Consider the following 22429-nt stretch of genomic DNA (forward strand, 5'->3'; position numbering starts at 1 on the left):
TTCTAGCAGACTGCATAGAAACCTGGTTATCAAAGGTTAAAGTTCAAGGACTTGGGGGCCATCTCAACACCACAGAAGACCTGCACATTAAATCCAATTATTCCTAGCCTAGTTATTTTTTAAAACCATCCCAATTCAATAAAGTTGGTAATTGGGTTAATTAAAGGACCTAAGGAGTTTCTCGTCACCCAAAGGGACGGCAATTAAGACATTAATATTGTGTGTGTTAACCGGTGAGAGGTTCTGTGCGTTTCCCCAGCGTGGTTGAGTATCATTGAATCAATACTTTAAGCTTCTTGGTTGATATGTGACAAGAGCAAGACTTGAGTAAGCAGCTAGCATTTGTTTCTCAGGTCTCGAACATCGGCGAATGCACCTGTACAGTACGTGCAGTGTATACAGCTAGCTTATATGTTTGTCCTTATGTGTGTTTTTCATGCAGGGAAATATAATCGTCAAAAATTCATGTGACCCCCTGTGAAGTCAAGTGAAACCATCACATGTTGGTGAGGCGACAGACAAAGCATATACACGGTCTAGCGTGTGACGCTTTGCTTACCGGTGACTGCGCCGTTCTTACGTATAATTCAGCTCTTTGAACTTTTATAGAAACTCCGAGCGTGATAAGCAGAGAGGCAGTAGGACTAAAATGCAGGGATGAGGCTGGCGGTTTTCGGTTAAGAAGAGAAAGAGGGACAGAAAGAGAGAGAGAGCGAGAGCTGGGCGCCAGGGACTACACATAAGTAGCTATTGAGACGCCAGCGGCTTCATCTGATAACGTTCAGCTCAAACCAGAGGGCAGCCCCAGACGAGTCCAAACCAGGTAAGTCAATACGCTAACTCTTCACAAAATATCACCAGTGCACGTTTATTGAAATCCTCAAATTTTGCACTAGATTTCAGTCCTGCTGATTTCTTATTTGACACAAAAGTAAAACACGGTCTGTGTTAGAATATACTGTATGCACGTTGTAACCAAGGGCAAGAGTTATTTCATGCATAGCCCGCTTGCCGTTGTTCATGATGACTTGCTATCACGGGGCTGTCGAATTAAACCCGCATTTTAATCCACGATCATGATTTGAGTCGCTAGTCTAGTAGCTGGATGCTGCGTTATATGGCGAAAGCTCGTAACGTTATTAATAATTGTTTTATGGCATACACAAAAAATATTCAGACAGCGAATCATTATAATGGTGTTTATAGGGAAGAAGGTTTTTTTTGTAAGAGGAAAATGCAGTGACAAACCAACTTTTCAGTATGTCACGCTCATTTCTGAATTTACATACAATTCTACTAGCTTTGAAAGAGAAAGCATCAAGGTACATTTTATAATTAAAACGTACTATAGCCCTAGAACTGCTTCTGTTTGTTATGCGAACACATATAACATAGTGACTATATTGGTTTTATATGTCTCGTTGTTTTCAACATTCCATATTTTGCTAACGTTATGGGCCCGTGGTCTAACCTGGTTATTATTGGGTTATGATAACTTATGAGGACACTCTTTCATTGCACTGTATCATTTACTGGGTGGAACAGTGTCATATAGGCAATTTTTTGTCACAAATGACATGATGTGCTTACCTGTCCCTGTAAAAAGACGTCCCGCATTTTTTTCACAACAATAAGGCTATGACTTAAGGGTATGTGAGTACAAGGGTCGTATAGGGAGAGCTTTGACCTCACTCTCGCACTAACTCACAATAATGCCCGCCACTGCACCCTCTCTCTATATCTCCTTGTATCCCCGCGCTCTTTGATAGAGTACAATGCAAATTTCTCTCTCTCTCTCTCTCTCTCTCATAGCGTGGCAACCGACCGTCAATTTACTGTACAATCCACATTAGTCTGATTGATCCGCAGTGTTTCATGGAATTATTCCCCCAACAACTTTACATATGTATTATTCATGCATGCTATTATTTTCAGTTCTACTTTATAAACCTTCAAAATGTCAAAGTTTCGTTAAATGTTCCTGCACAAGCAATATGTGTATATGTGTTGATGGTCGGCACGGTTTCTCTTACTTTCTTGTTGGAGTATGTGTGGTTGTAGAGAAAAGGTATCTTTGGCTGGTAATATAGTCACGGGTTTCTGCTATTTTCTCATGTATGTGAGACTTGGTTTGTAAGAAGGTCCCCGTGGCGCAGTACGTGCGGTGGACTGAAAGTGGTTGATGCATTGCAATGGGGATTCACGCGGTACACAATTCATTATACCGACCCTTGGTAGGTTAAGAGTGGTTTTAATCGGCTACATTGGTGCGCTTTCGGAACAAGTTGATCCGCGGATCAAATATGGCCGACCCACTTGAAAGCGATGCCGCCTATTTCCCTAATGGACTCCCCGCCTCCCAGACACGCCATCCCTCCAGGGGCACAGCAATAGAATCTCGACTCCACTTTGACGCAATTCGCTCTTATGATGATATTTGCCTTGTTTTCTACGTCTCATCAAAGTGGAGCCAAGATTTAACTGCTGTGCCCCTGTAGGGACGGCACGTGTGGGAGGTGAGGTGTCCATCTAGGGGACTGCAGCTTTGCTTTCAAGGGGGTGGGCCATATTTGGCCTGCGGATCAGTTTGTCCACAGATCAAATTGTTCTGAATGGGCCCAAAGATTGAAAATCGGGCTATAGTAGGGTTGGTATGCTCGTTCAATAAGTCGTGATCAGAAAATTAAAGTACAAATGGCCTTCATCGGACGTTGCACTATGAACTTGATGTCTTTCCATTCACCCCCGAAAAGCGGTCAGACAATGCCCGGTAGTAATTGGTTGTTATCTGCATTGTCTGCTTTCACTACAAGGGTCAAACTGTTGTCGCGTGAGTCACGATCGCCCGGGTGAAGATCGAACACGAAGGTGGAGGTGTTGAACCGGGGGTGGGATGTCTCTGGCGATCTCCTTCGTATCTTTTAGCGCACCCTAGGTGTGGCTGTGTGTGTACTAGTAGGGGGAGCGGCGGTTGGAAAGAGGGTCTGATGCTTTTAAGAGATGTTGCATGACTCAGCGTTAAATGAACCCACTACAGTAAGGGCGTTCACAGATAGGGGTTAGGGGATTGAAATAGTCATATATCAAGTCAACTTTATCGAAGCGCGTAGTCCCACGTACTTTTATCTTTGCTACTTATAAAGGTCGCTTGGCAAGCACTTAGCAAAATATATAACACTTACTGGTAAATAAACATGCCAATAAAATCAACACCCACTGTAACAAATAAATGTTTATACCAGTGCCTATGTAGAGATCACATCAGATCCTCTTCAATGAATATTCTGTTGACAGAATGCTGAAGGCTGTCAATGAGCCTTCGTTAAAAACATTCAAGATAGTTAATACTCTATTCCTACTTTAGTGTTTCAGAGTTCTTAGAGCGCACCGTTAATTGGCATTATTTCTTCTCTTGTGGGCACGTCTGCATGCCGTATGATAACGGAAGAGCATGTCTCCTTAAGCTTAATGTAGATTTATGACAAGCACGCACTAGTCCATTGTGGTATTTTAATGTGGACGAGTCACATGATTTTCCCATATCTTCCCTCATTTCAAGCAATTTGTACAATGTATTAGTTGATCACTGCAGGGAGTGTTTTTGTGATGTGCGTGCGGTATGTTGAGAGAGAGAGAGAGAGAGAGAGAGAGAGAGAGAGAGAGAGAGAATCTCTGTAACTGCGTTTTAATTTATTCTGTCTTTCATTTATTTTCCTAATTAAGAACTATACATGTGTAAACACCCGATAACAAGCTCGATAAAAAACTAACATACAGCAAGCACTGTACATATGCTCAACCCATAGAAACAGAAAACAAATAACAGTATATTTACTTAAATTTTGACAACTTCACAGTGTCAACATATGTGTACAATGTAGTATATTGTACAGCAATCTTACAGGAACCTGTCCCTATCACTGCCTTTCGCTATCACAGGTTCTGAATATCTCTATCGTTGACAAATGTCAAGACATAAGGCGTAGCTTGTTCGCGGGGTTTCTTGTTAGGTCAATGAAAGAGGCTGGTCTACGTGTCTCTTCACCCGATTTTATCAATAAACCAAGATGCAGCGTCCTCCCGTTTGTTTGTTGATGATGCGTAAGAAATGTAGATAAAAAGACCTGGGATCGGCACTTTGGGAGAAAATCAAACCAGCACAGGAAAAAGAGGTTCCGGATAAATTTATCCCTCCAGGATGGTACCCGAATTTCAGGATTTTTTCCACTTAAAAGTGCCTTTGTCCAAAATCGTTATGATCGAAAAGGTCATTTTACTTTAATAAAGGGAAGCGTGTAGTTAATTGTCCGGTGAAACTAGTCGACTGTATGTCTTTCACCTGTTCAACTCTACGCACTTCTTACTTTTGTGGGATTAAAGCTACCCTCTACCAGGGCCACAGATTGACTTTTCACAGGATATTCTCAAATATGTCTTTAGATAAATAGACGGTCATTTTACTATCTCTGACCCTGTAATGAAATCTCTAGGTTGATCACATGGTTGGTAATTGTTTGCATAACTGCTCAGGCACTGACCCAAGCAAAGTCCCCTTGACAGTAATCAAGACAAATAATTGATCTCAATTCAAGCACTTGCTCTTTTGTGACAGATAAAAGTAACCTCTTCGGAATAGCTTGTTACTTCAGATTGAAGTTAACTGAGGCATCTGCTGTAGTAGCGCTTCCATCTGGCCAAAAGTTACAGGGTGGTTTTTTCACTTTTTCCCTATAATAACTGCCACCCTGTGAGAGGATACAGTGTATATTAAAGTCATGCTTTATGTCCTCATACATGTATCTGTTAATGATTTTTTATTTAACTTGGGTCGAATTAGACTACACTTATATATTTCTTAAAGTCAAGAACAGTTTAGGTGGTGCCACCAAGCGGCAGCTGGCTGTAGTGCACTGGATCATCAGGTCTTGGTCGCATTAATTGAAACCGCGCCAAACGTTTGCAATGATTGAAGAAATCCAAAATATCCCATTGGTATATTTAGAAGGGATTCTTCAATAAAGCGCCAATAATTTCATGCACTAATGTTTCACCACTGAATTGTTGCGCTTATCTTTGGGGACCATTGGAATGTCACTGAATAATTGATATATTAAAAGGAGTAATGTGATTAACGCTAAAAGGCCATTGTAACTGAACCTTTGAAGGGAGAGCGCAATGCGTTCGATGGCACAAGGAGAATATCGTGTCATATAGGCGGTATGCCTTCCAATGATAGCGCAGATAATAGTTAGACAAAATTACATCACATTCAACCGCAGTGCCCAAAATGATTTACCTCAGCTCTAATAAAGTGTGTTTTCAATAACTATATCGATCAAACATTGTCTGCGCTCCGCTGGATCAGAATGGGTCATTACTCTACTGCGTTTTGTCTGGCTTTGTTATAAGTAGACACTCAATCTAATGCAACTTCACTTGTCCGGGAATTCGCCTGTCCTTTGAATTGGAAGAGTGCGCATTGGCTACCTGGGCCTGGTGCCCACCTTGTATCGCACCTTGTACCAGTGCGTTGGTAGTTTCCAATGGATTGTCCTGGTTTCTGTTCTCGATGGAAATGGCTAGATCAAGGTGTATAAACAGGGAACTGGTTGTTACTGAAAAGCGTCATTGAATCTTGACTATGGTCACACCTACGGTACCTTGTTGTTAAAAAGTTCATTTGTCAGATACATAATAGTTCGATAACAATGTCGGAATAAAGCGCCCATTCCGTACTTTCTTGAAAAACAGAGTCATTCTCCTTGCACAGTTGAATATTATTGCCTGTGTTGTCTATTTTGATGATATACGCTCTTCTTCCCTATCAATATATGCCGGTATCTCAACCCCCCTTCCCCCTGAAAGGTGTTTTATTAACATTAAGTGATGGTCCTCCAATTTGATCTATACATCGAGGTGTGATAAAACTTGTGAAAGCGATCTTACACGTATGTTAATTTATCTATATGAAAGGTTGCCTCATCTTGACTGAAAATACAATAGCCCACTTGGTAAAAGTGGCGGTGGCCCATTCCCCAAAACACCGAAAGATGCTTACTGCCAGTTTTTATTCTGATAATCATATATGGCTATCATGCAGTCCATCGAGTTAACATGGCATGTTCATAAAAGCTGTTCTATGACAGTGTAATATTAAGTGGAATTCCATAGAATTGTAAAGAATGTTTTTTTGAGATCATTTTATTTTTTAATCTAATACTACCTGTACAATGTATAATAAGCAACAAGGCCATGATGAAGCATTGATCATCTTGTTAATGAAATACCCACGAAAGTATTATAGACAGACCGAGTATGCGTTAGAATTGTAAGCTGAGTAAAGATGCACTGAACTGCATTAAGAGCACCGTCCATTATATCCGTCTAGATTATTAACAATGTGCGGTTAGGGCACAATTTTGGGGCATACATTTCCTTTGTACCAAGTTTATCGTCTGCGATGGTCCCCTTCAACACAACTGTCGCACCCAACGCCTCGCACCTCCTGATCTGGTATAAAGGGGTCATTAAGTGCACGTCGAGGACCCGACTGTCCACTGCGTCCACTGATTTGATATTATCTATAGAGCATACTCATGTACGCCCCCTGCCTTGTGCATCATTTTTCGGGTAAGTCTCTCAAAATACTATAAAGTCGGACAGTAAGACAGACAGACAGGCAGACAAACAGACAGACAGACAGACAGACTGACAAACAGAAAGACATACAGGAAAACAGGCAGGCACGCACGCAGATACAGGGGGAAACCAGACAGCCAGATTGACAGACAGACAGACAGACAGACGGACAGACGGAGAGAGAGGCGAACAGTGAAACGATTGGATGCGTGAACTCAAATACGTGTTGTATTTATTGGTGCGACAACTCATAACAGATATTAAAAATGGCAAAAAAAAAAAAAAAAAAAAAAAGCAGAAAAAAGATAGATAATTCCCTCCTGTTTTATTCAGATCCATTACCGGCGATGAATCCATGTACACCTTCCCCAGGTAGACTGTGCCAATACAGCCACGCAGAAACCATTTGTTGACTTTGTTAAACATTCGAACTAAATCGATACTAAACGTATCCTGAGACATTGTATTGCCTCAGTCGTTCATATTACCAGAAACAAAAGCATATCTAATGTCAGTGTGCCATTTGCGGAGATGCGTGCGCATCCCCTCTCGCAGTTCCAGTGGAGACATTCCCCTTGGAGCCGTGTGAAATGACATTGGTCACTTTGTTGTCATCATTAGCACACATATGGGGTTAAGTGAACTTTAGAGGCATCTTGGTGCATAATTCATGGCAGATCCAGGCTTACGTGGTTCTGGGGTGCAGAGGATCCTTTATTTTCTGCGTTACGCAAGGGACAGCGTTCTCTGTGTTCCACGACAGAAATAATATTATTACTCAGCCTGAAGATAAAACGTCTGATTTCTTCACCAAGGCAGTGAAACATCTCGGCACGTCAAAAACACTTGTTGGAACATAGATGAGGTGAGAAAACTTACCATTAATGGTGATCTTTCTTTTTAATTATCATTTTCTTTTGTCGTGGCTCTTTCGTCTATTTATTTTCTTTTGATTTCACTTTACCGTCTTTAACTTAAAAGGTAAATGACGCTGCACTCGGTTTCACTGACGAACATGTGTATTCAGCGGACAACTTGACGGGTGATTAAACCGAAGAAAATCTGTTAAGTGAAAGAAATATAACGGAACCCCACACATTAAATAATATTTGCAATCACTGGCCGGGGATGTCCATAACCCTGCCATGTTTATTGATGAAGCGGCGTTTTTGACTTAGTGATCGGCAAATTTGCCAGGTGGATGAGGCCATTGATTTATCTCGTGTAAACACAGCTTCTGTAATTTTTCACTCGACGGGCTTTAAAGTCGCGCGTGTTTGGTAGTGAATAAGCTGGGCTTTAGCGTTCTAGTGGACGTCGGTCAGATATTGGCACGAGTTGTGTACGGCGTAAATCGATTGATCTATTTGATGCAGTCATGTGCGTGTCTGTGTGTATGCGTGTGGTTCTGTGTGTTAGTGTGCGTGCGGTTGTAGGGTTTCCTATTTTGCGTATTAACGTGGGTTCTGCGCATAGCGGGGTTGATTTTTCTGGTTTCGAAGTTGGTTAAGCATTATTTGTTTACATAATTTAAAATGCATTGAACAGTGCAGTGTTTGCAAAAAAGTGCGTGTGGGTGTGCGTGCGTGGTTTACAAGTTTATTTGCACGTGTAGATGTATTTATTAAATTGCTGTGTGTCAGTCATTTTTACTTGAAAAGAATGACTGGAACGGCCTTGTAAATTAGTATCTGAAACGACACTTGTATGCCAATTTTTTCATAGTAAGTTAATATGAGGTAGGCAGTGACTAAACATGGCATTTATTAATTTAATGTACTAGAGTGAGCTGTGGAGCTGCCCATGACTTAACCTGGAACTGGTATATTTATTGGTTTTTGAGATAAAAAGACCCAATTTACAATAGCAGTTCAGACATTTCATACATTGTAAACGGCGTTATCTTTGCAAAACAATTCTTCGAAAGCAGTAATATTACAGCCTTCGCGGAAACTCTCCGTACGTGTATATTTGCAGTAATGGGATGCGCTTGGTTGCATGGCCTAATGGAGCTACGGCGCTACTTTCCGGTGTGATTTTCTAGCTATTTTAGAAAAGGATTTAAGAATAGAGCACCATCATTGAGATGGATCTCATACTGGCATAAGTGCATTATTGCATTATACGGTTGATTCGCTCGTTTTTACATGAAGTGTGTAGTTTATAACAAACTTCTTTTTTTGCTATGACACCACAGTGGGATACATTTTCACGAACTGACTCAGATTCTACAAAAATCTGACGGTGTTTGTGCAGTTCTCTGTATCCCTAACGTACCCAATATGCTTTTATTAACCGGGTAGAGAGGAAGTGGCTTAACATGGCATATCGAACTTTAACAATTTTCAATGAAACTTAAAACCATTTATTAATTCTGTATCAATTCGTTTTTACAGGTCTGAAAGGAAAATGTTAGTTTCATTAATGCTTTACACCCCCACTTAGGATAAAAAAATAGCATTGTCACACAGGTATATAGATGTCTATTTTCTTTTTGGAAAAGAATAGAAGTTACAGAAATCATCTTGAAAGAAAATCCGAAGGCTCTAGACCACGCCCGCCTAGACCACATTACGCGCTCGCCCTTTGCCTACAGTACATTGTAAAAAGTAAAAATAAATGGCAGAAGTAGTCTTGCGCTGTGATGCAAGCTGAAAGCTTTCGTGACAGATATATAATTCCATGGCGTGTTTTATACAAATTGCTACATAGAAACTATACAAAAAGCATACAGTATTCCCCATAGGGCTGTGTATCGAATGGCTATAAATGTTTCATATCATGTCATTTACATAGCGATTTGCCGTCAAAGTGAGTAGAGATGGCTACCTAACTGCGCCTTAGGCTGCACTTACACTGTGTTAATCTTGGATGCAAATGTACTAATACTATTTTAATACGATTAACTCTTTTTAAACATTCGGTTAAAACTAATTAAAATGTGCAAATTAAGTATTACGCCGTTGCAAATTAAGTATTACGATTAACTCTTTTTAAACATTCGGTTAAAACTAATTAAAATGTGCAAATTAAGTATTACGCCGTTGGTGTGGTCAAGTCCTCTGTCTAGCAGAGGCGCCACGGTTATGGTTACACTTTTGCTATTCCCTCTACACTTTTTATTTATTGTGTGTCAATAAAGAAAAACTATACCGGTAGAACCATGTGTATACTTAACTGAGCGTGTGAAAGTCGAATCTACCAGCACTTACAGTACAGTGGTAATGCTCACTGTTAGTAATAATGCCTCCAGTAAAAATCGCGGTGTACAAATCTAGTTGTGTGTGTATATATGGCAGGTAGCTTAAAGGGAAGACCTATCTAGTGTGATATTACATACCTAAATGATCATGAACTGCTGTGAGCACACGGCTTCAAGGTGATACAAAAGTGTTTCTACCTAAAGCGGGTCAGGTTCTTTTATTTTCCTGTTTTTTCGTCAAATGACAAGTACATGTATGTAGAAAAACGGAGTAGCGTGCCTTTGGTTCTTGTTGGACTGAGGACCAGGCTGTTCTCAAGTCTTGTGTAGAACTGGCTTGGTCTTGCCTTGAGACACTTCAATGAAACTTTGTAGAACTTAAGGCAAACTGCCACTGCTTGCTTTCAAACTTAAAAATTAAATTCGAGTGACGGAATCACAATTAAGCAAGCACGAGTAGTTATTAGTTAACGTTGAGAAAAAGACCATGCGTTCAAGCCACAGATCGTCATATCAATCCTGGCCATCATTATTTATTGCCCGACGTCAACATTTTGTACAATTTCCCAGCAGATTAACTCATGTGATGGGAAACGTGATGGCTGCACCAGACAAATATTGAGCTGATTTGTAAGCAAATGTTAGGTTAGCGGTCATTGAAACAGTGCTGAATGGAAACCAATTGAGATTACGGGCGCGGGTCACTGTGTCAATTCAGTGATTTATTGGAAGAACCCTCCCATCCCAAAATCTCTGCAATCTTCATGTCTGAACTCCAAGGATATTACTTCACGTCTCAATCGATTCTATTTGTATTTATGAACCTCATTTTAAATCATATTTCGTATCAGTGATGTGCCGTCCGTATTTTGTTATAAATGCCAGAGCAGAACAAAAGACTCAACTTTGCCATTCCGAAAATAAGTCGCAGACATCCGGGTAATCTCTAGAGAGCGTAATGGGTTCCATTTCCCTTTCTTTCCATTTCTTTTGCCGCCGTATGAATGTGGGCATTGTCTAAAAGCTTGGGTGATTGCCTTTATACTGGTATATGCTACCAATCGTTCGAACATTTAATTGAGCAGATACACGTGCATGTACAACTGAGCTGAGAAGCACTGCTCAGAACAATTTGGTTTCTGCGTGGACGTTCGGTACTGTTTTAGATGAGTGATGTATCTGATTCAACGTTATTGATCGGTATTATAATAAAGTGAATGCAATTGTTGCGGATTCGGTGACTTACATATACATTCATCTTTAGCTATGAACACAATAATGAACACAATAAACAAACACTTAAAGCTGATATCTTTGGAATATTTCACCGATTACAATGCCATATTGGATCAGTTGCGTAGACGACGTGTTAAGTATTTACTTCGATATTTCGATGGCAATGAATGCCTTACATGGGAACACAGTTAGTAGACACAAGCCCAGACATACCCGAGACGAGTCTTATGTGAACAGAGCTATACATATTAGCATGTAAATGGGAAGGAGGTCGCCTCTCAATGATGACGTATTATGTAGTCACACATTATTAGGTCACTAAGGCTTCGTTCACATGCAATGTCTATTTTCTAATTTCTATTTTCTATTTGCGCTATCTTATGATCACGGTCTGTGCCCTGAATATCCCGCCGCGTAATTACTGGCAGCGCGAGCCAGTTACTTATAGTAACTTATAGTAACTGGCTCGCGCTGCCAGTAATTACGCGGCGGGATATTCAGGGCACAGACCGTGATCATAAGACATACCGCAAATAGAAAATAGAATTTAGAAAATAGACATTGCATGTGAACGAAGCCTAATACATGTAGGCAGCCTTTTGGGGGAAAGTGTGCAAAACCATGCAGGTTAAGCTGTAGCTGTCCAGGCGGTCCAGCGTTTTCCTAGAGCTGGCGGCAATGGAAGACATTCCAGGGGTAAGTTCAGTAGGTACAGGATATACAGGGTCATCATAGTGGTACTGTTGTGTGTGTGTGTGTGTATGTGTGTATTATCAATACCATTTAAAATGACTGTGTGGTGATTTGGAGATCGCCTGCACACGCCTGCACGGGCGTGCTCATGTGCGCACATGTACATGCATCCTTCGTCATACGATTTTGAACAAATGCCAATAGACGCGACATATTGTGTCCATGTTCTCATGATTATGGCAATTAAGATAGGGATGCTGTGATCGTCTTGTGCATATACTGATTAAGCATCTATAAATTGGCAAGCAGTGTTGTGCCGGTACCAGTGGTTTAACGATGTCTGGAGTAGGTTTCTCCATGAAGGCAGTAACATTAATGCAGCGACAGTGAAGCAATATAACATTGGTTTGGATTCTCCTCAATATACACCACATCCCACAATTAATTATCCCCCTGTGATACTAATGATGGTGAGTTACTGCGATGTGTTTTAAGATGTTCCTTAGTGGTTGGTCAGCGCACATGTAAACATATGGTTTTGTTTACATTTCTTGTACGCATGAGTTATGAAAACAATGGTTCACAATACTATCAGTATTTCTATACAATGATGAAAAACATAAAACTCGAAGGAAAATAGGATCATTGTTTAGATGTCTAAGAAAGGGTCCGTTTGATTTCAGTCCGTCATCTTTGTACAAGATGAATAATGGGCAATGGGTACAGATATGTGTAGTCCACTGCTCTTTCTGAACAGATATGAAAATAATAACATTTGGAAACACGCTTTGTGCGTGATTTAGAACGTGGATCCAAAGTATATGGCACTTATTTAAAAAAAAACAAGTTGGTTGCTCCGGTTGCCACTGCAATAATGGTTTTTTGTCGCTTCAATTGTTTTACCTAAAGGTCAACTGATATCCGAGGCAATGAGAAGGTTGATAAGTGATATAGGAAAAAAAGGGCTCCAATTTGTCCAAAATCCCCGATGACTCGGCTCTATTGGGAGACGCAATCCATCATACTTAAACAAATCTTGCATTAACTGGAATACTTTATTGTCTTTCTGGCCACCGCTTTGCCGACGTTTATTCTGAGTGGTAGATGGAATCGGGTAATATTCTTGGCGTTCAGAAAAATAAGGTTGTTCTTCTGGTCAGTTAAATCTCGGACGTTAATCAGCGGTCAGTAAAAACTGGTGAATTGCAGCGGTGGTTATAAAACTAAATGAAATTGAAGCTTATAAAAGGGAAGTACTCTGTTTAATATTAAAAACACATAGAACTTTTAACTCCTATCAGATCACTTCGATCTAGTGGACAACTTCAACTTAAGCGAAAAGACACCAAAAAGACTCTTAAAACATATGGACACACAAGTTTCGAGATTTGTGCACCGATTTTATGGTCTAATTTTATCACAAGATCTAATGTGTCTCTGGATGACTCATATTACTGTTTTAAGAAGAATTTAAAAACTTTTTTATTCAAAAGATACTTTAATTTATAGCATCTTTTTAGTTTTTAAAATTTTTAAGTTTTCTGTTTTAGTCTATACTGGCTTTAATCTATCTGTGGAGTTTTTATTTTTTATGTAAACAGCGCTAAGACGCATGTGTAGCGCGTTTTAAAGAAGTGTTTTATTATTATTATTTATTATTATTAATATTTAGTGCGTTCGCTGTTTCATTCACCTGTTTTATTTCAGGAAATACAGTTTTATTTTGTACTGCTCCGTTTGTAGCTTTCTAACCCAATTTGCATTTACCTAAAGATATGCAAGGCTGACTTGGGTCTGGCTTTACTATCGTTGCAAAACGTTTTATAGCAATAAACTCTCTAAACCTCTCGAGATGGATAAAAAATGTCTCGAATAAAGATTGGAAACGAAATGAAATCGCATTATCTAGGTTTATTATGTCTTATGAGACGTCTTCGAAAAGGTGTCATGCTTTTATTTTCCATCAGACTTAGTCTAGTGAAGAACGAAGGCTATCCTCTGTTATTGACGATTGTGGTTCATTTAGAAATTTAGTCTCATATTTTGTCTTGGGAATTATTGACTGCCTTGTGCTACCAAGACGCGAGCGTCACCGCATTCCAAATTGAGCCATAATAAAAACCCAACTGCTCCGATTACGTACAATCTATAGAACAAAGTGGTGTGGCTGAAAATCCCAGAAAAAGTGTCAATTTAGATTGGAATAGTTCTTGGATTATTCTTCATTCCCTGTTCATCAATAATGGAGGCCAAGCGGAGTTGACAGGAAATTCGATCTAGTCGGGCGATATATCACTGGGGCTGCCACGACCAATATATGTACAAAATGCTGAGCACTCATACTAACGACTGACAGTATTAATCACAGTGGCTTTCTATGCAATGTCGTTAATTAAAGTTCTCAGCTCTGATTCCCAGCAAACAGAACGTTATTATAACGTTATCATAACGTTTCTGAATCCCCAGAGAACGCTACGGTAACGTTATGGTAACGTTATAAAACGTCATGTGTTTGCCGGGTGGTCAATGCTGTAAGTGTGATACATGATCACCAGTGACTACAACACGTACAACCTTCTGATTAGGATCAATTTAGACCTTCATTTGTCTACTTAATTGCTGACCACGTAATCCACACTTCTGAATTTAGATATAAGGGCCGATTGAAATTTGACCTCGACGCATTTTTTTACCGAACATTGATGCATAGAAAATCTAAATTGTATAAGATGATACCATTTCCTTTGATTGCCTATGTACTTGAAGAAGTCATGTTCACACCACATCGTCTATATTAGTAAGTACATAAATTAAATTACATAATATATGTGTCTTTAACAGCGAGCCACACCGCTTTTTATGAGAGCTAAGCGCTCCAGATACCAATTTCGAATTGCGGTTTTTGTTTAAGGTTTATCCTGACAATACCTTGGTTTTTGACTACGTATGTATGCGGTTTTCACCAGGTTTTAATCGGGTTTCTTATCGGTTTATTGCTCTAAAACTGCACTAACTTAAATAGCATTTGGTGAACGAAAGTCCCTGTTGTCTAACCAGTGCTAGGACGCATGCGCAACCATCCAATTTTTTCATTGTGATGAAAACAAGTGGATATCCATTGACATTTCGATGCGAATTATTAAAAAAAATTCTTCACAAATTGTGAAGCCACGCTTTTTATCTGAAATGCATACATCAAAGGGTACCGTCATATAGTGATAAAAGCACTGAACTACTTCTACATTAGCCGTTTCTTTATTCGATAAACCATTCGGACCTGTTACGTCGATGATGCGATGGCACTGTTTAGTAATCGAATGGAGAGTGCAGTTAGGAAATTAAATATAAAAGTCTGATGAGGTTTTGGGAGTCAGCGGTAATGATCGGCGTTGGCAATAAGTCAGATATGAGTGCATTGGCTATATATTGGTATCCGCCAACTCGTTATATTCTCATTAGCCCAGCGAATAAGGGATTTTTGGGAGAGAGGTGGGGATAGATACATGTATGTGCATTTAGATAACCACATGTAAGGTGTTAAAATCGTTCTGCAGGGGATGCTTAGTAAAGCGCACTGCAAAAATCGAATGACTGAAAAAATACTCGACCATTTTTCTATTACGTATATGTAATCATACGGGAATAAACTCCTTTTTGTCATTTGATAATTTTATTTGATGAAATAGGAAAATGGCAAATAATTGATTACCAACTATATGAAAATGAAAGGGGATCTCTCTAAACAATGGTTACTATTGCAGTGAAACATATAAAAGCATATTCCTTAAGTGGCTCTATGTAAAATACGTGCACTCTTCAACTTCTTTGTATTTTTTTCACATTCAGAAAATGACAGATTCAAAACAAGGGCAGGATCAGGAAGAGGACAACGACCTCGACTTCGACACAGAAATTCCCGCCTTACCCCCAGATGGAGGCTACGGCTGGGTCATACTGGTTGCGTCATTCTTTTGCAACGTCTTAGTAGACGGCGTGTGCTTTTCCTTTGGAATATGGTACGTGGAGTTTCTGGCAGAGTATGGAGACAGCAAGAGTAAGACAGCCTGGGTGGGCTCGGTCCTCAACGGCATGTATCTTACCATGGGTGAGTATAGACGTCGCCACCAATCTTTTCCTTTACGTCAGACGTCACTGGTGGCGGTGCCATTTTCAAACTTTTATTTTAGCGTTAAACATTATGATATTCATTACAGTCATGCACCTACGCTCTGTAAAAATACGCACACACATATACACACAAACACAGGCACTTAATTTCAAACACATTTACACACTAAGACAAACGCCCTTGCACGCACACATTTCAACACGCGCACACGTGCACAGGAGCTTGAGCACTGGTTGACAATACATATGTCCAACATTTGTCAGAATTTAAATGCATTTTTCTGTTGTGTTTTCAAGGTCCGGTGGCCGGGGCACTATCAAACAGATATGGCTGCCGCAAGGTGACCATCGCCGGTAGCATCATCTGTGCTATAGCGTTCGCACTCGCAATATTCTCACCCAGTGTCTCGGTTTTAATTATCGTCTACGGAGCACTAGGCGGTACGTCACACTAGTATATGCAGCAGCAATCATTGGCGTCGTTATACCATTGAGCTCTTATTTGGGAGCACAATCTCCCGTGATTAACATAACACTTTGAGTTTTGTAATACATACGTTGTACTAATATCACTACTGTCAAGGAAACGGTTAAACAACAGCCTGTCAAAGTGAAGTTAAGCCATTTAATGTATGTAATTAACTACCCTGTTCATAATTACAGTATGGCTGTATCAGTTATGGTTTAAAGGAACGTTTCATTTTTTACCAAAATGTTGTTAAAATGTTGCATATTAGAGGGATTTTATCTTCAACAATTGCATGTTGTACATTGTAAATGACACCTCATGTTGGTTACACTTTACCTTCGCGCTACTATGAGTTTTACTTTCTTTTGGGTAAATATATTGTTCACTGCCCTTTTTTCTTGATTTCCTGTATATATTCAGCTGATACATATATTGTAACATCATTTTCTACAAAAACACACGTATTCTTTTCTGGGTTTTCAGGATTTGGGTTCGGTCTGATGTACCTACCGGCCATTGTTATGGTAGGCTTCTACTTTGAAAAAAAGCGTGCGTTTGCCACAGGCATCGCCGTGTGTGGGAGCGGTGCAGGAGCGTTTGTGTTTGCCCCATTATGCAAGGCACTTATAGACAACTTCGCGTGGCGAGGGGGCACCTTGATAGTTGCCGGGCTAGTCCTCAACGGCAGCGTCCTTGGCGCCCTCTTCCGGCCACTTGGGACCGAACCACGTAAAAAAGTCCTAGACGTCGAAATGGAGGACTTTTCCGAGAAAGAAACCACAAAAATTAAGAAGCCGGACAATGCTTTACAAATAGTGGAGAAAAACGGGCGTGATTTGGACATTAAAGACATAAGCTCGGCACCTGTGATAAATATGGACAATGGAAGTCAGAACTTACGGCGGCCAAGGGGTGTCTCTTTTGACGAACCAACGCGCCCAGCGACAAAGTCTCGTGCTGGCCCAGGCGGCAAACCTATCCCAAAAATATTAGTTCAGGAGTACGCTGACAAAGAACATGCAAATGGTGACAGTAGCCCAACCGGAAGACCGCATCACGTGGTCACAACCGTGGAAGAGATCAACGCATCGCCCGTAGGGAGTCAGACATGGCGAATCAGCCAAAGCTCCACCTCTATCCGCAGTCATTTACAGCGTCCCATGTACCGCAAAGACATCTTCTACAGCGGAAGTATCTTGCATCTCCCGGAGTACCAGCAGAGCACGTCAGTGGAGGACTATATTAAAAGTACGACGTCACTTCCGCCGGCAGTCCCACGGGTGGAACCTTACCTATGCAGATTTATCCCCGAATCCATGCGCGATATTCTGATGGAGATGATGGATGTTTCTCTACTTAAATTGCCCCCTTTTACATTGTACGGCATATGTTGCTTCTTTTCAATGGTCGGTAAGTTATGCTGGCATATATCAGAATGATATCTTTTTGTTATATTTTAAGGGGATTTAGCCCCGGGGTATTTTAATTAAAGTATCAGACACATAAGACTTTAACATTTCGTGATTTAATCTTAGCAATTGAATGCTGAGGGTGATTCTTATAATATAAAGACATTCGTCATTGGATACGTTAATACCAACGTATAATAAGATGGAGTCTTATCATCTATAAATGGCAAGTTTGCTAAGCGTGATCAATAGAATTTTCTAGTATCATTTAGGGCCATTAATTCGCTATCTTTGCAGAGAAAATTGCAATAAATCCATCACGCAAGGTAGTTGTCAACTATGGAAACGGAATTCTGATTCAACGCATTTTACCTCAGCAAGAAGTGACGATTATTTGAATATTTAGGGTACTTGCTTATTCTAGAATATGCTCTTTTATATGTTTTGAATAAAATTTTAGGTTTCTTCATTCCGTTCACATACCTTCCCGACTATGCGCAATCAGTTGGGGTTCCAGGAGGGGACGCCGTGTTCCTACTATCCATTATAGGAATATCAAATACTGTAGGCCGTATAGCCTCTGGTATGTATAATTTTTGCTTGTACGCATTTCTTGATTATAGTATGTAGCATCACAGGGGGAAATAAACTTGATAACTTTCATATGTCATCAGTTTTTTATATATAAGATCACTATATCCTGGGTAACTTCATTCATTTATTTTGCTGCCATACCAGCATGTCAACTCACTTCCTAAGGCCTGCTCTAAGCCCAGTGATAATAAGGAGTTTAATTTCCCCATCAAAAAATGAAAACCACGTGCCGATTGAGGTTAATTAAACTATATGTTTTCCATTGCATCCCACGCGTAAAGTCGACCCACTGTCCGCCAGTTTTAAGGGATATCATATTTGTTATCGAGGCAAAATGTTTTAAACTCAGTACTGTCTTTCAAGTAAAATTTCGGTTATAAGCAGATACTGGAATATTGGCAACACCAAAACGAAATTCGGAACCTTTGCCAGTATTGGCGTATTTTGCATCATTTTACATACATGTAGGTCCTACTTTATTCATACCAGCATATTTGAAGGACAAATATTTGTATTCAGCACGATACTATAACTGTTACTTTTTTATGTTTTTTTAGGATGGGTTTGTGACCATGCTTGGGCAAATAGTCTCGTCATCAGCAATGTGGCGTTAATCGTGGGTGGTACAGCGACCATGTTGGTGCCATTGTGTACGACGCATGCGCTTCTGGCCGTTTACTCTACGGTTTTTGGCCTATGTATAGGTATGGTACACAATATCCGGAGCACGCATGCGTTTTCCTGCTTCTGATTACGATAGCGAGACAATTAAGCCCGTGTATTCTTCGTGCTTCAGCTGCATGGTAGAATAAAATAAGAAAACAACAGAATTTCTCACAAGCGTTTTTTCAATGCTCTAACGTTTTCAAAGTTCTAAATCATGTACAGTAATAGTTTTTTTGACTGTTTGACCTTAAGATACATTAAAAGCGAAAGAACAACTGTGCATATTCCTGTAATGCATATACATGTAAATATAACAAGCTCCTTTCAAAATTCAAAGAAAGTCAACTTGAAACAATGAACAAAATTATTCAGCGGACAGTAAAAAAAAGACTTTAAAGCTGCACATTTCTGGTCGTAAACTTGACCTCCTTATTCATCCGCCCACTTCGAAATGAAACGAACGAAATAAGGAAACAAAACCCCGGGATACTGGCGTTTCATTAAGTTGTTCTATTTGATAAGTCATACCATTTGAAACTTAATGTTGGTGTTTGATCGGATTTAGTGGCAATACATTTGACATGTCTACTCACTTAATATACATCTATAAAGATGATTACTTTTAAAACATAGGCCTATAGTGGAAACCAGTCAGATAGAATTCTTCTCTCATCCGTCATTCATTAATAGCATCATTTACCTTCCAGCTGCCTACATTTCTCTCCGATCCATCATTCTTGTAGAGCTGTTGGGGTTGGATAAACTTACCAACGCGTTTGGTCTCATCACGTTGTGTCAGGGTCTTGCCAGCTTCATCGGGTCACCAATAGCAGGTGAATATAAACCATACCATTTTTGAGTTACTGACAGGTAAAGTCAGGCGTCCTGATCTGTCGGGATGTTTGCGTGTTTTCTAAATACCACACACCGTACTTTGTATTCTCTGTTCACATAAGGAACGCCAGGGGTCTCTTACAAAGTTTGTGAATACAATTTTGTTAAGTGCTTTTTCTAGAGACCCCTGTGAGGGTAATTGGGTAATTACTTCGTAGGATCTCCTCTTTGCTGGCGGATCTAGAATTTTGCGCGGGGTGGGGCGAGGGGGGGGGGACAGGGTTTAAGGTTTATTTTAAATTGTGGGGGACACCTCTGAAGCTAAGGGCAGTGGCATCCCCCTGGATACATCCTTGTTCATTAGTGTAGTGTCGACTTACACTGAGAAAAGTACGCTAGGTTCTGAGTGTTTAAAGTTTGTGCTGTTTGTCAGTATCGTCACTTCTGACCTCGTTTAACCGTCTACATTTCAGGAGGGTTGTACGATGCCACGGGAAGTTATACTATTTCTTTCGTCTTTGGCGGTGCCACGCTGGCCGTGTCGGGTGTGCTCTGTTTCCCACTGTACTGTTACGAGAAATGCTGTATGAAGAAAGGGGAACACCAGGCAGTCCCCGGGGAGGATAATGGCGATGCTCAGCCCAGCTAAAACCTACCATCTGTCATTGATGTAGCGGAAAATATTGCCATGGAAATGGAGTGGACGAGCAAGAAGAAAACACTAGTTTTTCTGCCCCGGGGAAAATAAGTTTGTTGTGGTTTATTTGAGGTGATAAAAATGTACGGAAAAACAGGAAAAAATCCTAGCGCAGAAACATATTCACTTGCTGTCCACCCAGGGTTGATTTGCTAAGGAAACTTAAATTGAACGACACAATATCGAGTAATGTTTTGCTCGGCACATTACTGAATTTGAGAGGACACGTTTAATTTAAGTACAACATTAAGAATGTTAACAAATTGCCCTAAGAAGGACACTGATACGTTGCTTTTTCCCTTGAACGATTTTAGTTATCTTATGCTTGAACTGCGCTATTTCGAAATATACAGATTGTATCGGGTACCAGGACGAGGCGTGACTACTGTGCTTATTGCAGTTTATATGCACAGCTGGCATGCCCCAAAACCAGCTTTCTTCAGTGAAAAAATAAGACAAAGCAAACCATGTTTCCACTGGTCCCATGTAGTCACAAGCTAACGAGAGAACGTCGTTGCAAAACCGCAGGTACTGGAATCCCGATATATTACAATTATTAGTATTGGAGCCTTAGATTCAGATCTATGAATTCAAACCATAATAATATACTTTTTATTTCTTCGACTAAAAGGTGAAATGTCTACATGAGTTTAGTATGGATTGTTAAAAGTGGTTTATTGTTTAACATTTGTTTGTTATAATGGTATATCCCTAATCTCTGCCACCCTTTTTGTCCATGAAAGTTGTTATACAATATTTGACTGGCGTGGTAAAAACTGCCATACAACTGGTTTGCGTTATGAATAAGGTATGAGAAAACAGCTTTTTTATTTGTCAACTTACTGCCTTTAGACGTATTTGCTTCAAGTGCTATTTTGTTTTGTAGGAAATATTTGCAATTAGACTTTTAAAATATATAGAGTGTTATTAGATCGACGTTTATGAAACATTTTTTCTAAGATATAACGACACAGAGAATGGCATGCGATAGTCACAGAAGAGAATGGCATGCGATAGTCACGGAAGTATAGGCCAGAGGTTGAAAGCTTATCTTTATTATGCATTTATTTCTACTTTCAGCTGGAAACAAAATATGTTGCATTTTAAGTGTATATTTGTACCATTAGTTCTACGCCCAACTTCAGACCTAATCTGAAATATTTTGAAAATGTAGCACTTTACATGTATGTTAGATTTCAGCTGGAAGCAAAAATAGTGAAATCATGCCTATAATTTTGTAGTGATAAATTTACTACGGGTTTTAGACTGATCACATTTGTGAAAGGTTCCCGTTCTTTTCTTATACCTCAAATTGTAAGTACTGCACATAACACAATAATAATAATGATAATAATAATTATTATTCTCATTTATAGTAATCATAAAAAATTGAACATGTGATCCTTATATCTATTGTAAATGGTTTACGAAAACACAAAGTTAATTATACAGATGAGTGTTTTTATGTATTATATTAGTACGCTATTAGTACGCACGTCTCTTGTATGTCTAATTTTACGTTTAACCGTCGAATTGGAAACAGCTGTCCTCGTTTGTAAAGTTACTTCTATTGCGAGTTTCCCATCTTTAAAATGTATCCGTACTGAGCCTCCCGATGGCGTTTAAGTCTTTAAAGGCCAATTTTTTAAAACTAATAATTAGAAACACTTCATATGATCGAATGTTCAACGCAAATATCACTTGTAATGTACTTGTAAGAAGTTGGAAGCCGATGAGTGATTCTTTTGTTATCATAATAATTATACTTATAAAAAGTTACATAGGCTTTTTGTTTTAAACCTGGTCGACAAACGGTTAATAGCTTTTCTGGGTTTACATGTACCTAGAAAACACATTGTGGC

The 22429-nt window shown here is 39.7% G+C and overlaps 1 protein-coding gene across 5 annotated transcripts in view; it reads left to right on the plus strand.

Annotated features, from left to right (window-relative positions):
- Window positions 1–22346, plus strand: part of LOC106165760 (monocarboxylate transporter 12) — a 32413-nt gene extending 10067 nt beyond the window's left edge. For 3 of the 5 annotated variants that reach the window (XM_013544110.2, XM_087017230.1, XM_087017228.1), the window contains exons 2-9: window positions 610–823; window positions 15617–15875; window positions 16196–16339; window positions 16851–17777; window positions 18237–18359; window positions 18928–19074; window positions 19744–19869; window positions 20344–22346. In XM_013544110.2, the coding sequence (XP_013399564.2) occupies window positions 15620–15875; window positions 16196–16339; window positions 16851–17777; window positions 18237–18359; window positions 18928–19074; window positions 19744–19869; window positions 20344–20519 (1899 nt within the window). In that variant the 5' untranslated portion in view covers window positions 610–823; window positions 15617–15619 and the 3' untranslated portion in view covers window positions 20520–22346. Of the gene's footprint in view, window positions 1–202; window positions 328–609; window positions 824–7013; window positions 7505–15616; window positions 15876–16195; window positions 16340–16850; window positions 17778–18236; window positions 18360–18927; window positions 19075–19743; window positions 19870–20343 lie in introns of those variants that run through there. The other 2 variants (XM_087017231.1, XM_013544112.2) reach the window with 2 other exon arrangements.
- The last annotated feature ends 83 nt before the right edge of the window (window positions 22347–22429 follow it).

This window comes from Lingula anatina, chromosome 7 (genome assembly GCF_051362555.1).
Source record: "Lingula anatina isolate TDL-2025a chromosome 7, LinAna3.0, whole genome shotgun sequence".
NCBI classification, from domain to species: Eukaryota; Metazoa; Brachiopoda; class Lingulata; order Lingulida; family Lingulidae; genus Lingula; species Lingula anatina.